The sequence below is a fragment of the Atractosteus spatula genome, chromosome 21, assembly GCF_055471065.1.
Source record: "Atractosteus spatula isolate fAtrSpa1 chromosome 21, fAtrSpa1.hap1, whole genome shotgun sequence".
NCBI classification, from domain to species: domain Eukaryota; kingdom Metazoa; phylum Chordata; class Actinopteri; order Semionotiformes; family Lepisosteidae; genus Atractosteus; species Atractosteus spatula.
The window spans coordinates 2,003,594-2,021,990 of NC_142726.1; the positions used below are offsets into that span (position 1 = coordinate 2,003,594).

General features: G+C 44.8%; 1 protein-coding gene across 1 annotated transcript in view; it reads right to left on the reverse strand.

Annotated features, from left to right (window-relative positions):
* ankrd27 (ankyrin repeat domain 27 (VPS9 domain)) overlaps positions 1-18,397 on the reverse strand; it is a 46,097-nt gene that overhangs the window by 23,792 nt on the left and 3,908 nt on the right. Inside the window, exons 2-8 of the mRNA XM_088938844.1 lie at positions 12,485-12,607; positions 7,693-7,803; positions 5,508-5,664; positions 4,998-5,152; positions 1,999-2,058; positions 1,839-1,892; positions 188-253 (exon numbers count right to left, since the gene is read on the reverse strand). Coding sequence (XP_088794970.1) covers positions 188-253; positions 1,839-1,892; positions 1,999-2,058; positions 4,998-5,152; positions 5,508-5,664; positions 7,693-7,803; positions 12,485-12,586 — 705 coding nt within the window. The 5' untranslated portion in view covers positions 12,587-12,607. The remainder of the gene's footprint in view (positions 1-187; positions 254-1,838; positions 1,893-1,998; positions 2,059-4,997; positions 5,153-5,507; positions 5,665-7,692; positions 7,804-12,484; positions 12,608-18,397) is intronic.

Below are 18,397 nucleotides of genomic sequence, written 5' to 3' on the forward strand. Positions count from 1 at the left end.
CTTGTCTGAACCTCCTGCCCTCTCTGACGTCTTGACATCCTTAAGGGAGGGATATACAGCGCAGTAGCAAAACACTGACTAATCTTTATTTGACTAAGGTCTTACAAAAAAACAAGCGTGCTGTGACATTTCAAGTAAGCCTCTAGTTTCAAATGAAAGATGCAGGAAGAAAGGTCCTGTGTCATACCTGGAAGGCTTCAATGGTCCCCACATACTTAAAGATTAAATCATGGATACCATGGTGTATATACATCTGGGGAGAGAAAATGCTGATTCAACACCAAGTATGGATATTTTAGTGCTTAAACACATTCAGATTCAAAAGTTCAAATTAATTTGAACTTGAATTATACAGTATTAACCCTCGGACAAATTTACTTTGCATTACAGAATCCCTGATAAGCACAAAATACACAGTCATTTGCATGTCCTGACAGCACTATACTATTCATGTTAGACTCTCTCGACCCCTACAATGTTAGAGGAAACTGGTCCTTACTTGGCCCTTTCAATAAGAAACTTTCATTCTATCCTGGGAGTGATGAATGAGTAAATACAGAACACTAAATAATAACCTGCCTTGGACAGAAGAAGTAATGGCTCTTTACTCCCTTTGAAGAGTGTTTGAAATATAAAATAAAGCAGCACAGAAACACTTCCATGTACTAAGAATTAAAAACAAAACATTGGAAACATTCAATAAAGCTATACTGAGCAACAAACAACACTCTAATTGTCAATTCATGTTCATCATTTGGATGTTGCTTTAATGTTTCTGCCATCATCTTGATAAACTGATCAGTCATGACTGACCACAGTACAGTAGTAAGTCTGACTGTCCCATCAGCACAAAACCACGTCATTAGTGATAGAGTTGCTTGTGCAAAAAATTCCATGAGGTGATTTAACCTATTGAAAGCCAAGCCTGGTGAAAATCAAGAAAAAGATACAGGAAGGAACCAAGTTGCCCTGGTTATTGACAGAGCAATGCCTTTATGCCAGAAGCATGTTGAAGACACACTTCAGGTGGTCCTGGAAGCAGTGGAGTCAAGTCCTCGTATGTGATGAATCAAGGTTTTCTGCTAACCACCTTGATGGACATCAGCAACAATGATGCAGTCATACAAAACGATGCTGACTGGATTGATGAGACAGGCCAAGTGTCTTTATAGCTGCTTGTGATTGATGTCAATCTGACTGCATGACACTACATTGATGAAATCATGAACGTCAGCTCCTGTCCTCCCTGCAGGCTCATCCTGATGTGACAATGTTCCAGGAGGACAACGCAATGTCCTTATGCGAGAAGGGCTCTCAGATGAGAGTGTGACAGCTACTCTATACTGTGGAGGCTCTACCCTGCAGACCGGAGCCCCACTGACCCAATGGGGGATGAGCTGGGACAACAAGTGGCATCCAGGGATCAGAGACCAGTAAAAAGGCATATACAGGACTTCTTCAGGCTCAAAGATAGGAATGGGACAGAATTCCACAAGACGGCATCTATAACTTGCAATAGTGGCCACATATCTAACCAGCCTGTGACTCACAAATTCCCCACACAGCAAAACCCAGGTTCCATCAACCAGTGGTGATGCCAATATTCCCCATATAGACTTGTTTACTTTTTTTTACTTTTCGGGGGTATGTGGTGGGGAGGGTGGTCACATTGTTAATTTCTACCGAGGGAGGGTTCTCCTCAAACCTTCTCCTCTACATTTCTTTCCCTCCACTGACCCGGGAACAGTTTAGGCAAGGAGGCTGTACTCATCACTGCCACTCAGACATCCGCAAGGCGACACGCCTGAGAACTTCACACACTCTCTTCCCGGCCTCACCTCCACTGCTTGCTTGAGAAGAGTCATCTGGAGCTCCTGCTTGGACAGTACCTTCTGCACATGCAAAAACACACGACAGGAGTCAGGGAAACCCAGCAGAACCCGAATCGGCACACAGAACGATGCAGGATTAAAAAAAATTTTTTTGAAAGGGACTTACTAGTCGTGAGTCTCTGAGCAAGCATTGAAGACATCTTGTGTAAAGTGCGTTCACAGAATCCTGAATTTTAAGAAAGCAGGCGCACAAATTACACCTCAGTTTGCATCAAAAACACTGAAGAACCATTTTTCAAGAACTGCTCACTGAACTGAACCTGCGATAAAAGCAGGGTTCTCCTAGCCTGGAAACTATAGAAAGACCAAGTCAAAGTTCTACAGATTTTTTAAAAACTGTAAAAAGAGTAAGTAAAACAGGGTAAAGGCATCACTTAACCCCCCTCTAAAGTTTTCCATATCCTTAAGGACCTTTAAATTACCAACTGCTTAACGACGGTTAGTTTTTTTTTAATTAGGCAAATAATTATTTCACTTACTAAGCGGATTCCCCTCAAAGCACAGAGCCCTCATGCACAGGGATCAGGAGAACCAGATATACTGTACTGCTCGGTAATTAGAGCAGGGCTGTTAAGCACCAGCTCCAAGAAGCTGCAGGCTTCTTCTGCCTTGTTTCCTGAGTTCTCCATGATTTAACGGCTCTAACGATGTGTTCATGGGGGCAAATGTGATATTTTCATACCTTGCAGTAGTAAGGCAACATTCCAGGCTGAGGCTGAGATAATTTCGTAGCCATCTATAAATCATGAAGTGCTTAAAACCAAGGGAAGAGACTGTTCAATTAGTCCCAATAAGGGGATAATTGGGACAATTAAGGATGTATAATAACAACTAATGAATCATTTATTTGACAATCTGACAATAACGCAAGCATACAAAAAGAGACACAAATTAAAACGGCAAACAACTTAAAAGCTAGAATATAAGACAGAGTTTTAAGATAAGATCTGGAAAGTGCCGAGTTGTATGATCTGATATGGGAGTTATTACACCGTCTTGGAGCAACAGAACAGAAACAGAGCCTCACGCTGGGAAGTGAAAGACGACCAGAGTCCGAACAGCTCAAAACGACGTGTGGGTGCGTCTGGGGCAACAGGTCAGGAGCAAAGTGCTCAGACCCTTAAGGGTCAGCAGCAGTGTCTTCAGAAATACTCACACATTTCAGTTTAGGCTAAAATCAGAGCAGCTGGATTCTGAGAGTTCTGAGGTGCTCTGAGGGGTCATGCAAATGTTGAAACAGAGGGTCCTGTTCTGTGAAAAAATATAATAATCTTCCTTTTTTTTAAAGAAAATCAGGGGGCTCCTCATGGTATGTTTTCCACACCAACGACAGTTAATCTGTCCTCTCCTGGCACAGCGCCGGGCCCTCAGCCAGACATGTGCTAGGAGCAATTATTCATGTTCAATTGGCACGGCTTCTTCAGTTGCGACTTGAAAGCGAAGAGTGCAAAATGTTTTAATTGATAAAAGGCAGCTCCTGTAATTAGCTTAATGCAATCACTTTAATGTGAACAATTGTTTAGGCTAAAAAACAAACAACATAACATCAATTAAGTCCTTCACACCAGAGGTGTGAAACTCAGTTTTCCTCCACACAGCAGAAGGACATGCGACTCTGCTGGGATAAAGCCTTTCCCTTCTGCTGCAGATGAAGAGTTTTGGCGAGAGTGTAGACACATCAGGTTATACCAGTAGTTGAATCTCCCACAGGCCTAAGCTTTTAATTTTTAATCATCTAATTGGATAGAAGCTTAATTGGACCACTTCAACACTTTTTCCAGAGCCTAAGCTTTTGGTGATTTAGAGAGACACGTCCAACCTGCTAGACAGAGGCCCTCACGCACCTGAACTGTGCGCCTGTAGATCTGGGTAATCTGAGGACATCAGTGTGGGACAAATGAAGGAAAGGTACTAACATAAACCAAACTCCAGGCCTCAAGGATATCCGTGTCTACGTGCAGCTGCCTGTTCTGTTCCCAGGTCTTTCATTTCTAGGGAACACTTTGCTGCACAGCCTAGCACCTGCCTCACAGCTCCAGGATGCTGGGTTTGATTTCAGCTTCAAGCGTCTGAGTGAAAGCTGCACATTCATCAAGCATCTGCTTGGGTGTTTTCTGCGCACTCAGGTTTCCTCCTTCCTCCCAAAAACATACTGTATGTGACTGACTGGTCTATACTGTCACTTTCTCTCTGGCTCTGCAGCGGAGGAGGAGAGCAGTTTCCTTATATACAAACATACTTACAAATCTGAAAAACCTTTGAGAATATAAAAATTAGCCTTTTAGCTTCACAGATGATTAGAGAGGAACAAATTATATTAATGATGAGAAACACCTGACAATAAGCTAATTTAAATTTGGTTGGCAAATACAATGGATTAGACACCAAAATGAGCCGCCATACCTAGTCATGTACAGTATGGGCTTGCATCGAGTTGCAAGTTATTGAAGAATCTGATCAATCTGAATTAAAGACTGCAAAATGTCAAGCTTGGTTTCTTCTCATCCATACGAAACAAAACTGTATAAATAAGAATCAAATTTGGGCAACATTTGATTTGAATGAGGCTAAGAAATACCACGATAACTCTTTCATAATCACTACACAATATATTACAGTGCTGTCAGACCTGCCCTTAAATAGCCTGATTCACCTGACTGACACAGCCAGATAGTCACAGCACACAGGTGAATCAAACTTCCCGTCTGATTACATCTCCATGACAACCGGCACCACTGTGCAGGAAAGAAGGGGCGTGGCAGGCTGCCATGTCAATGCTAGCTTGCTTCACAGCACCCCAGCAGGAGCAGGGGTGAGCAGGACAACAGGAACATGATTATTCACCACAGCTCTGAATGACAGACGCTTTCAATTGAAAGCTAAGAGGTGTTTTGATGAGCTGTTTTTTTATTATTGAAATAATCATGTTAACAGCAGGTTGGCAGGTGTCCTTTCAGAAAGGGTCCTTTTAGAATAAAGATAGACTGCTCCCAAGAAGAGCTTCACAATTCACCGGGCTCTCAGCTCTAGATTTTTAGAAACATCCATCATTCTAGAAGCCTTTTACCTGCGCACGCGAGGTTGATCTTTTCGATTAAAACTTACTATTTGGTGGCGAAGCCCTTTCCTTTCGTGCTCCTTGAAAGTATTCCGAAAAGCGGCGACGAACTTGTCCAGCTTTTCTGCATCCCGACCCAAGAACTCCTTGACGTCCTCCACGTTTTTCAAACAGTACGGAGCTGTCGGAGCGACTATTTGCACTGGGGGAGAGAGCGAGCGAGAGGGACGCAGAAACAATAAGGAAAAGAATAATCAGATTGATTGAACCAATGATTTCTAAAAGACAAGGGGAGAACACACAAACTCCATGCACATGCACCCTGGGCCTGGAACTGAACCCCAGCGATGGCAAGGCATTCTGAAAAGAACCAGTACATATTTTATAATACAGCAAGAATGGGATAGCCAGTCTAGACATAAAGACATCCCTATAGGCAGGGCTGCATGAAACTGTATTTCCCCCTTACAGTAAGCGAAGTATTTCAGCAGGCCTGAATCATGCTAAATAACACAGTCACACACAAGACACAGCGCTCTTTAGACTCGGAGGAGTACCTGGGCTATGGGCGGTTTCTACAGGGCGAGCAATGCACAGGATGCTGTAGCTCTGCTCTTTTTCATTGTAGAAGGTCTCCTCGAACAGAACAGGAACAGTGGACAGTGTGTTGAAGCCAGCTCCCAGCTGGATCAGGCTGTCCTGAATGACCACCTCCTGAAAGGCAAGCGATCGCGGCCACTCATGAGTCTACAGCAGTGCCCCGCCAGCACACCTATGACATCATCCAACAGCGCGATGTTCCAGGGGCCTGTTCGGATGAGATCAACTCAAACACCTTCTCCGGGAAACATCTCGGAGACTTTAGGACATTGCTGGTCCCTCTGCCTTCCTGAGCCCAGCTGCTGATCTGGTTTCACAAGACTCCTAAGACTTGTAAATGTTCCATTTTTTTTAATATTTAAAAAAAAAGTTGATCACAAACAAAACCGGTACCCTCCTGACAATCATAATTGGCAGGCTACCAACAAACACAACAAAAACCCCACCATCAGATTCACCAGTTAGGCCGTAAGGGGCTGGAAAACTTAATCTAGGCCACACTGCTCTGTGAGTATGTTGTGTATAATTTAAAGTATATATTGAATCTTACTTCAATTCTTTCTTTTTTATATCATAATTGATTTTCCTGGCTCTTTTATTTTATACCCTTTTATAAACCTGTTCTACTCTGCTATGTAAAGGTCTGTGTAGTAAGTAGTTGCAAAGGGCACCATATTGAATAAAGGAAGACAGATTAAGTGGTAATTTCAGAATCTTTAAATAGTTTAGTACCCTTTTTTCTGTGTCTTATATATGCACGTATTTCCCTTTTTCAAAATAGAGACAAAAATGTGCTAGAAAAGTATTTTTGAATTCTGCAAGAATCCACAAAAATATCTATTTGCAATGTTTTTATTTTTTTTATGAATTAAAGGCAAAAATAAGTCAAAGCAAGTGGATACTTAAAATAATAACGCTCACCATTCCATACTTTACCAACCAAAGGTGTAGGGTATCCTGTAAACTGCAGAAGTTCTACACTTATTGGTCAAATATTAGGAGCCCATAGCAAATGATACGAGAGAGCTGCACCAACAGCTCGACCAGACTTTGCCATGTACAGTATTCCATAAGGTTTTGAAAAATTCATATGCAAATCCCATCCAGGAAAGCAGGCCTGCCTTGAGCTGGCTCTTCATGTCAAGTACATGTACAGCTGAAAGAGTCTGGACATTTGACTGGAACCTCCTAACAATTTGACCAGTGTGTACAATTTGAGGCAACCAAAATAAACTGACGTGCAATAATAAGTGATGCACTGATAAGACACCATAGAAATGTTGAAAATTAAAAAAGCACACCACAAAGACTTTACAGTGAAGGTAATGGGCACTTTCAAGTAATTACTTCATTAAACACTAACGAAAAGCCATTATTTAAAGTGGAAGGTTGAGAGATAAGCGTGTACTGTACACGCCAAAGTAAATCATCCAGCAGTAATAAAATATTTAAAACATCATCTCTGCAGAACAAGTGGAGTTAAAGAACAAAAGAAGTACTGCAAAGTAAAGACAAACATTCCGTTTTAAGTTTAAGTTGAATAATCATCTCTTCTTTTAAAAAAATGTTTCAAATTGGTAAATTTTCTTAGGATTTTCCCAGCCAGTCCTGGGAATTTACAACATATCATGTTTACTTTTTACAAGTTACTGTATGGTCTTTGAAAAAAAACAGTTATCCTTTTTTCAGAGAATGATGATACACAACATATTATTGCCACTGCAAACTCAAATCTCAGACACCATTACAGGTCTTTGTTTATAGCAGATGTTTATCCCCTTGAAATTGTGTCATGTGCATGCATGTAAAATTAATGCACTTGTCCATTTTAGGCGTTCTGGTTAAATGCAAAACTATGACCGTACAGTATATGGCCACCAGGGACAGGAACTGGGAAACCATTTCAGACAGTACACAGCAGGGAAAGGCTTTTAAATAAAAGATTAGGAGCTGGATGGATCAAATGCAAACAGGATTGCTTTCCAGTTAAATAAGCCGCATCCTGTTTCTGTATTTTTCACTGCTATGACATGGAGAAAAACCTGCATTATGGTCATCTGTGGCAGAGTTTTTCAAACTATTGCAGGAAAAACGCAGATCAGTCACACAGAGAGCACTTCTGACCCCACTGGCTCACGGTACCTTTCCGCTGAGAGTCCGGTAGCCTCCCTCCACAGGCAGCAGGATGTAGCTCTCAAACAGGGCCGGGTCATAGCTTCTGGCAGGCAGACTTCCGCAGCACGGCACCAGGACCTAGCGGGAAGCACAGGCAGACAGGGTGAGGGGGAGCCCAGGGGTCAGTGTGCCGTCTGCTGATTCAGGGGTCCCCGATCAGCTCCTGTGTCACTCCTGGGAAATTCCCCTGTCTCACTGCCACTGCCTGCAGCTCTGTAATGGAGAACTGAGCAGGGATGGGAAGCAGAGAAGACTGAGGCAGCACAGGACCAGGAGTAGAGGGTTCGAGCTCCCAGTGCCAGTGCAGAGCTAGGAGACTGGCTGCATTTGCTGGCTTCAGGTGCCGCACAGCACACAGCCCACCGAGCGCTACAGGACACGGAGCCCCCTTCACCCCCAAAGCAAGCACAGGACGATCCAGACTCCGACTCGTCAAAACAGAAAAGCAAATGGGGTCTGCGAGTCTCTAGCTCAGCACCTTGGCTCTTTAAAAAAAAAAAAAGAAGGGTATTCTAAACACCAGAAGGTTCCGATCTGCACTCCGAAGTAACTGGTGGAGGCCCAGGTAAGCGTTAAGGATTTTACGTTGGGTCCGGCCAACCGTATGTGCTTTAATGAAGTAACTTGGAGGACCTGAGGGCCAGTTTTAGAGACTGAGCCTCTCACGGAAAGAGGCTGAAGGCTGAGGAAGCCCCAGTCAGGCACAGTGACTGGATTCTTGTGCCTCAGCCGACAGGGATGAAGCAAAATTGAATTAGGCCCAATCAGAGTCAATTTCAGATGGAATAAACAGATTGTGGCACTATGGAAACTAGCTAAGGAATCAACAAAACTAAATCTGGACACAAACCAGCCATAACTAAACTGTGTACCGAGGCAATTAGCCCCTCAGCAGAGGACAAAGCCAGTTTCAGCGCAGTGCACAGAGGAGAGCGATCACATGGAGGCGGAGGTCAAGCCAGCGGGTGGAGATTAAAGCAGCGCTCCCCTTTGAAGGAGAGATCTGCTCCCCAGTCTCCAGCCTCCCCGCACAATATCCTTCAGCCCACCATACATGAGGACAACTTCCCACAGGCCCTGCAAGTTTCCCATAGCCAGCAGCCATATCACCCTGCAACTCACAGCTGGCAGCCCACCGGAGCTCAGCAGGTGTGAGCCTGGCCAGTACCTGGATGAGAGACTCCTGGGAAAAACTAAGGTTGCTGCTGGAAGAGGTGTTAGTGGGGCCAGCAGGGGGCGCTCACCCTGCGGTCCATGTGGGTCCTAATGCCCCAGTATAGTGATGGGGACATTATACAGTAAACGGGCACCGTCCTTTGGATGAGATGTAAAACTGAGGTCCTGACTCTCTGTGGTCATTAAAAATCCCAGGGCGTCTCTCGAAAAGAGTAGGGGTGTGACCCCTGCGTCCTGGCCAAATTTTCCATTGGCCCTTACCAATCATGGCCTCCTAATAATCCCCTTCTATAAATTGGCTTCATTACTCTGCTCTCCTCCCCACTGAGAGCTGGTGTGTGGGGAGCAGACTGGCGCACTATGGCTGCGGTTCCATCATCCAGGTGGGGCTGCACACTGGTGGTGGTGGAGGGGGGTCCCCATTACCTGTAAAGCGCTTTGAGTGGAGTGTCCAGAAAAGCGCCATATAAGTGTAAGCAATTATTTTTATTATTATTATGAGCCCCATGGAGTATTGCTCTAACCCACGCAGATCACACTGACGTCACCTCCTGGCGATACCGGTGGGGTCAAATGGGGATTCACCTCTGAAATCCCCAAGGCTCTCCAGCTGTGATTATACATCTTCACACTACACTACAGCATGTGGCAAACAGAGGAGCTATTCAGAGCAGGGGAATACCACAGAGAGAAGTCAGACCACTGATCTGAGATGAGGAGCGCGGTTTCTCTTCTCTTTCAACCACTTGCATTAAAAGACAAAAGAGGGAAACGGAGGAAACAGCAGATTAGGGACATTTTAAACGACAGAATGCACTCGTTCATAATTCCGCTTCCATTATAATATACTGAAACAAAGCTTCTTGTTATTCTTTGGACATGTACGCTGGTTTTTTCTTCTTTTTTTTTTGAGTCAGGCAGATTAACATCAAGAAGGTCAAGCAACCTGCTAAATCAAAACGGCCTCTTGCTAGAACTAAGAATTACAACAAAGGATAAAAAGCCACCAACTAAAATTCTAGCTGGATTACAGCACTGGAACTGGATGCTTGTCCTAGATTTCTGGAGGCAGCTGGGTTCTGAGATCCTCTCCCAAAACCCACACAGTTCCGGAGGCTTTGTTTTACATCTTTCTGTGGCTTCCGGTACACTCATCTCATAGCATTGCCATCACATTCCTACAGGAAGGAAAACGTATTTAGAAGAGATGTCACCGGTCAAGCCCGGATCATCTCTCGGTCACCATTACCCAGACGGGGGTGCACAGCTGGCAGCGAGCCCCTGCGTAGGGTGGGATTAGCTGGCTGGGGGCTTTTCCACTGCCATCACCATAGCGACTCCTAAGATTTTCCAGGTGCCCTGCAGGTCTGCAGCGATGGCAGGAACAGACATGCTGCTTCCCCAGCTCCCCCGGCCCCATTCATCAGGGATCCTGTACTTTTGCACATTCCAGCTCAGCAGTGTCTCACCTGAAAGATGCTGGGTGGAAAGACCTCAATATTGAAATTCCTGCTGAGGTTCGGGTTTGAGCAATATTCACTGGCACTCTATTAATGTTAGACACCAGATCATACTATACAAGGTCACACTTTGACTCCATTAGTCTAAAACCAAGGAAATAAGCAAGTTTCAGTTTTTTGTACATTTGGGTGGCTGTTCTTTTTTTAAATGTGTTTTCATGTATTTTGTGTTATTGTTTCTTAGCCTTTGTTGGTCTTGCTAAAATTCGAAATTTCCTAAATCAAATGATTAAAAGAAACAGTGCGTTACGAGAGGAGAGGGCATGACTGGATGAGTGATGCTTCTCTCACAGATGTCGCTGTGAGACAAGCCGGCACGAACCCACAGAGTCACAGGCATCACTGTTTCACAGGGAGAACCCAGGCTGACTAATCCCATCCCTACTGCAACTGCCCCAGCTGGGGACCCAGTTACCCAGGGCAAGCAACATGACCCAGGCTTGATGTCACACACCCATTCCAGTCAAGCCACTTGGGATCTTCAAGAGCTGAGTCTTAAAAGCAAGTCTGGCTATTCCAGACCGCGTAGGTATACATTTACAAAATACACGTGCCCATCGGGGCCTTCAAAAGAACTCTACCGTTAAGTCCCTTTACAGGTGAAGCGGTTCCCTTCATTTCTTCTCAGGTTCTGATGACTGAATACAGAAACATCCATTTTAATCGCTCATCATGCCACTCCTGTCCAGGAAACATTTTCAGAAATAAGGAACATAATGGAGAAATTGTTTTTAACGCAGCTCCAGCAGGGACCAAATCCCGCAGTTTCTGAGAAGGGGGAGAGAACTGAAATCTAGACATTCCACGCCAATGTCCAGCACCTCGGCCATTTCACCACCAAATGACCCAGCCCCAGTAATCCCAGTACACTCTTTAATTCATACAGTAACCCTAAGGCAGACTTTGAGAAAGCTTAGTACTACATTGAAACAAGCAAAGTACAGCTTTAGTGCTCTAACAGGTTTTAAAAATGTAAGCAGAGCTGCAAAATTTCAGGCACTCCAGAAACAAAAGGCTGAGGCTTGAAAAGGTAGAATGTGTTCTTGAACTCTTTCGCACTTGGAAAATGGACGTGCTTTTCATAATGCTCATTCACAACCAGAATGAGTTTCTGTCCACGGAGCCACCTGCACAATGCTTGCTTTATAACGACACAAGGGTGCCGCAGTTAAAGCAGGTGAGGGCTCTAATGCAAGTGAACAGCAAATGACGCGGTTTTCAAGTGCGCACGAGACAGAAATGGAACCTAAAAAAAGAAAATCTCAATCAATTCGCCATCGGGAGCCCTTTCAGCCTGCTGCACGTTAATTAGGCGAGCAGTCTGTGCTGTAAGAGCATGTTGTTTTGATAAAGGTTAGGTTTGCTTGGGCCGAGCACCCTGCCGAGCGCCATGATTGTCACCTGTGGGTTTAATGACGAGTTAAGAGCTCATTAATCAGCCCTCAAGCAACACATCTCAGGCAGGTTGCCTTATTGTTACTTCTTTCTCTGGTGTTAGAAGGAGCCACTATTTTTCCTACATGGCCTGAGGCTTATCTTTCCCTCCGGCTACTTATTCCAGACACTGCAGTCCCTCCCTGACATCACACGATCCATGCTTCTTGGTTGCTCCAAGGCACTGACGTAGTGTACAACCGCTGCTGTGCTTCTCTACTGTGGACTTTTCTAACAGTTTCGGGGAAAACAGCACTACATGCCTTCAAGTCGAAACAGGAAATCTCTATTTATGCATGTTGTAGTTTTACTAACTTAACCTGCAGGTAACTGTGTTTTTAATGCTGTGCAGCCTTAACACGAAGGGTGTTACGTAAAAATGATTTTGTATTGTACTTTATGGCACAGTGCTTAGCACTGCTCCCTCACAGCTCCAGGTGCACAGTGGGTACGAAAACCTGTGTGTGATAAAGCGGAACTCCTTAGGGAGGGCTGTTGCCATCTGCGGGACGTCAGACATGCTTTAGAGGCGGATGTACCCGTTTCTGTTTCTGTTTGCCAGTCAACCAGCAAGTGAGGTGCAGAGTAGCAGGTTCTTGCAGGAGAGACCAGTGTAAAACGACACTTACAACACCATGGGCTTCCGCGACTCTGCTGCACAGCTCTGGGCGCTGCTTTTCCAGTGCCAGGTAAAAAGGGTTCTTCAGGATGTCCTCATCATACACAGCCATATGGAACTCCGACGGGCGCACCTGTGCAGGTAAAGAGACAAAAGAACTTCAACAATAGCACCCGTTCACGTCTGCAGCAAAGACCTTCACCCTTCCCTCCTGACACTGTTAATGTCTCTGTAGGTCTTTAACAATCATCCTGTAAGACAGATGTCCGAGAGAGAGAATTTTGCACGTCTGAATTTGAGTAACAGAAGTGGATAAACCGTTACCTATGAGCATGCAGTTACTCTAACTGGCTAAAGGCACATGTTACCCCCGACTGGCTGCAATTCATCACATGGGTGTCATTAAGCCACTGATTAGCTCAAAGGAGAATACAATAGCTCAGATGAAAAGGAAACGACGGGATCTTTTCATCAGACAGGAATGGAGTTCTGCAACATTTCTGTCATTTAACTGACAGCATTTAACTGCGTGTCAGAAACGTTCGGGGCTCAGTCGTGAGACGTGCCACTGGGAAACTCACTCTCCAGATTCGTGCTTGAAACCGTTTCCGAACACTTCACATGCTGTGTGAAAGAACTGTTGAAGAAGGGGTCAACTGGTAAAGGAGCTCACTTAAACACAGGTTGCGGTCTAAGACTCAAGAGTGCATTTGAACCCGGGTCTTGTGCCCAGCTGACACAAGGTCCAATGTCTCTGCAGCACAGTGGGCTTGTGACCTTTCACCTGCAGGCCTGAGGTGGAGGAAGTGACATGTTCAATTACAAGGGGCTTGAAGGAGGGCGGGTTGGAGGAGCATGTCTGCACTTGCTCATTCTCTCCTGTGTGCGGTTGCAGGTTTGAGGCCACAAAAAAACAAAACTGGAGATTCCTAACAGGTGGCTACATAACTGAAAAAACGGATCATTCTATAATGTAAAATAAGGATTAAAACAGAAGCAAATCTTCACAACCACAGGTATTTTAAAAAATACTACTATTCTCTGACTATTTAAAATACAAAGTCGACACGGAGGCATGTTCTGCAGTTAAGCCTTGTGTTGAACTGGAGGACAGACCCTGGCACATGGATTTAGAAAACAGTCTTGGATTGTGTGGATTTAGCTACTTCTTCATGTCAACGTCTCCGATCCAAAACCCAGCAAAACAAAAGTGTGTTTTGTTCATGTATTTATGCTACTCGGTGCTGTAGCCAGCTGCCTCTCAGCTGAGCACATTAACTGGAAAACAGGGAATTACGAGGAACAGATCATTCACAGCTGAGGAAGAGTAGCCTCACATTGCTTCTACGTGAAGAGTTATTTAAACTTCTGGTCTTCTTACAAAACCATACATTGTTTTTGTGCAAAGAGTGACTAAATTGTACAACCTTAGTGCAATGCTTGTGCAACATTCTAAAGTATACAAAATATCCTATCTGTACATCCCCTCAAGGATTATGAGAAAAGATTCCTCTCCACAGACCAGGAAACATTATGCTCCTTGCTTCCTGTTTCCCACTATCCAATATGTTCTTCAAAAGACAGGTTTTCTGCAACGGGTTGTGGCCATCTCTCCAATTATCTTTATTGTCGTCAGACATTTTAGAAGATTTGACATGTACTGACCTAATAACTGAAGTCTCTACGTATATTGTCTAGTCTATCCATAATACTATTCTTCTGGAGGGAGACTGTCAGATCCCACATGTGCAACACGCAGCTTGTGTTCCCAACCAATGCAGTTACATGTTCCTTTTCCAGGACTGGCTACTGTCAGTATCCAGAGAAGCTATCAATGGTTGGTCCCTGCCAATTGCTCAATGTGACCATGCTTTTCCTATATTATTCAAGGTTTCCATCAGGAAATTTGTATTTGCATTATGCTCATTTGGTACTTTAGTTAGTTTGACAGTATGGAATTTTCAGCCCGGATACAATCATCTCTATATTCTGAAATTCATCTAACAGATGTCAGAGGGTCACAGACTTACATACCTCCCGTGCATGAGGCATTCCTGTAACAATAACCTGACTGGCACCCCGAGCTGCATCATTCCTGCTGCAAGGAAGAAAGTTCAACTGTTCTAAGCTTTACCTTACTGGAACTGGCTGCGTTCTCTCTCTTTCCAGATAATATAGTGGTCAACTTTATGCAGCCATCTGACAGGTTAGCCTGCCAACTCCTACATTTTCAAATGAGTATGTAAGAACCGATGTTCAGCCAAGCAATAGAGAGCATCCTTCTGGAGCAAAGGGAGATAAAGAAACACTCAGCAACAGGCCTTGGGCTCCACTGCCTCCACTGGATCAAGCAGGGGCAATATCCTGTCTACGCGAAATGCATTGATCACGCCTGGTTTGTACTAAATAACAGATTTCATGCCAACTCGGATTTTGGCAAAATACTCCAAAGTTCAAACTTGCATGAGAGAGAAAAATCACTAGATACAGCCCAAACACTAAATGAGAATTGTACCCCTGGGATTTCTCAGACAAGCGTTGACATCATTACCAATGTGCCTTAGTGGGGTCAGATCATTTCAAAACAGGGTGCCCATGTGATGAAAGGTCAAAAGGTCAGCTGCAGGACCTTCTGTGTTAAAAGTTGTGGCTCCTCTTCTCGTAATGAAGTGCAGTAGAAAGGCGAGACTGGCAACGGAGCTCTCTCTCTCAGCCCTGTGCGCCAGGAGACTCCGACCGGTCCTCGTACGGGGGTGTTTGGGGTGGCACGTTTAAAACAACGTCTCGCAGTCTCTACATCGGATTGAATTAATACCTCTTGAAAGAACGCACAAAAAACCAAGGCTAATTCTTCTGATGCAGAAGGGTGCTAGGTGCAGAACCCTGACCTGGCAAAGAAAAAACAACCCCAGCGAGATGTGACGCCACCACTGCGGGCTTTTCAGTGCTAGGTCCCTCAGCAGTGACCCCGACCTTAAAGAAAGTCCTCAGAGAAAAGCCTATTAGACAGGTGTACACAGCCGGCTTCCACTCACTGCCTGCAGGACCAGTCCTGCTTCCTTAACCACCCATCCATTTTCTCACCCAATTTCTAATCTGTCCAACTCAAGGTCGCAGCAAAGCCGAAGTCTATCCCAGCAAGCTGTGGGTGAAGGTGAGCTACACCTGGACAGGACACAAGCAAGCGATTGTGCAGCAAGCGATACAAAATGTTTACTTAATTTTTACCTTTTACGTAAGATTCTTAAAAATGACCAGCACTTCTCGCCTTCAAGCTCAGTGCTTCTTCATATTAAAAGCAACACTAAGTGCAGTTCTTGGCAGTGTTTAATTACCCCTGTATGAAATGCTGATGTAGAACTTTTGAAAAGCCAACAGCTGTGAATCAATAATTCCGTGCTACAGGAAATAATGACATTTAATACCACCTCTGAACGGTTTTGCTTTTGTGCTAGCACTGCATAATTTTAGAATAGAAGCTAAAACCTCTTAAACTCAGGACGGTTGGGCATGCTATGCATTATTCAAGTCAAAAGACCTATTCTTTGCAATGACCCTTACAAAGAAAGCAAAACTCTGAACTTGTGAAAACGATGACACTACTGTTACCAAACATAATAGTGCAAAAAACAGGAACTAGTCACGCTCCAGTTTTTTTTTTCAAAAAGAAAGGGACCAATGTCTTTTAAAAAGAAAGCAGAGTCCATCAGCTGTTCAGTCCATGCCTGAATGTGCGTTAGTGCCGAGGTTTCAACAACAGGGACACAGATACAGTACATAGCAAGACGCCAGGAGGAATGATACGAACATGTAAGATTTTTACTCACTTGCTGGTGCTGCTCCAAAGAGATCTGGGCAGTGCACAGAAGTCTCAAGTTACTGGACTTGAAGTGAAAAGGCAGGGATGCACATAAACTCAAGCTGTTATCTAGCCTGAGGGGAGGACATCTTGAAAAAATTCCAAGTAGATTAGTGCTGCTCTTTTGAAATGTGAAACATTTTGGGAGGGGAAAAAAAGAAGTAAAAGGGAAAAATCATAAATCAGTTTAGACACGGCTCCACATGATCAAGGCCACACATCACACATGTGCTTTCCCTCAGCCCCTGGGCAAAGTGCCATATCGCCGTAACCGCTGAGCAGTGCCTGTGTCTCACCACTGCACTCACGACTGCGGTGTATCGTCAGTTAGAACATTTCCAGCTGCTCCAAGAACATCCGGCCCATCCAGCGGCTGATGAGCCAGAGGCAATGATCCACAAGCAATCTACAGTCCGCCTTCAATTATTAACAAGGGCTGCTGTGCTGGATGTCCCTTCCCATCAGGAATAATAGACTCCGGTGTTTAGAGTTCAGTGATTTTGTGTATTCGAAACTCTTTCCTCCTCTTCTGGCTCTTTGTGGCTACCGCGGTACATCATGTCTTAATGGCACACTCTCCTTTAGGGCATTAAGGAGTTTGGATTGTGGTCACAGGTGTAGTGCTGGTATTTGTTACGCATCCCCATAAATGACACTGTCTCTTCTAGTAGACAGTATGTTCCCAGGCTAACTGCCTACAAAGCATAACCGAGTTCTCAAGACACACTGACAGGAAATGGAATGGGGAAGAATATCAGTGAAACACCACAAGGATTCGTCAAATGGCAAAAGGCTGGTATTTGCTACACCTGCTACACAAGCACTGAGTGCTGGTGCTATTGATAGTTCTGACATGTGTCTGATTTTTATACTGCTGCATCGAGGCTTTGGGAATGCATTAGAAAGGCACACATGGGGAAGCAAATGTGTGTTGCACGTCATTACTTGTCAACTTCAAGAAAAGTTGGAGAAACAGTGTCGTTTCTTAGCATCATCTGGAATATAATATAAAAGGTACGAATACAGATTTACACGTGAATAAAAAGTATGAGGGAGTAAAGAAGCGCCGTTGAGGTCTGTTCAGTCTCACTGATCTCAGCTTGCGTGTCTTCCAGGTGAGTCACTGATCTCTGTGCAGCCTCAGCCAGTGCAGGCCCTGTTCTTGTGCACTGGGTCCAGCAGAGGTGCATCACAGCGAGAGAACTTCCATTTGCAAGGCTGACAGGAGAGACCTGTTACTGAGCCTGCCTAAACCTGAAACTTTGCTCATTTTAATACTACAATGAGCAGAATGCCATCAGAAGCTGAGGCCAAGGCTGAACTCACTGTTTTTTTTTCTTCGAATGCTGCTCGAAATAGCACCTTCCCAGCTTATCCCACTGAGGGACTGTGAGCAGGGCCTCCGGGTCAACACCTGCTTTTGCTCCAAAAGGCTTTGCAGGACACAGGAAGTACAGGATGAGTAGTGAAAGGTGGCTTCGTGAGGAAGGAATTAACGACGTTGTGAGGAATCAACCCCCTTCTTCGGGCAAATTAAGAGGCTTAGAAGGACAGCTAGGAGGAAAGGGTTTTCAGGCTGCGTCCAGACTCCAGCCTGGAAGGAGGGAAAGTGGGGAGCTGTGGGACTCAGGCTGTACTGAGGGGCCTCACAGGCGCTGGATAGACAAGATGACTGAGAGCACACTGCCAGGCTCAAGGGGACTGAAATGCAGTGTCGAGGAGCAGGGTTGGCCAGCTGAACCAGGATGATGGGCAGGGCCTGCTCAACCCATACTTGGGCCCGGGTGCAAGTAATGAGCTCTTAGGAGAGCTCAGAGAGCGAGAGAGAACGACAAAACCAGCTGCGTCTGTGTCTGGGACATACATGTTGATAACAGAGATGCATTCCTGGCCAAACAGGGTAAGACAGGGAGAGTCAGTAACAATCCGGACAGCTAGTGGCTGTTAATGAAGACCTAGTGCTCGGTGAAGCGCAAGAGCAAGAGGAAAGGCTTGAGCTGGAGTGATTATTTTAGTGACCATTAAGTGTGGGTGACACAGAGTTCATCTCGTTAAGTACTCCAG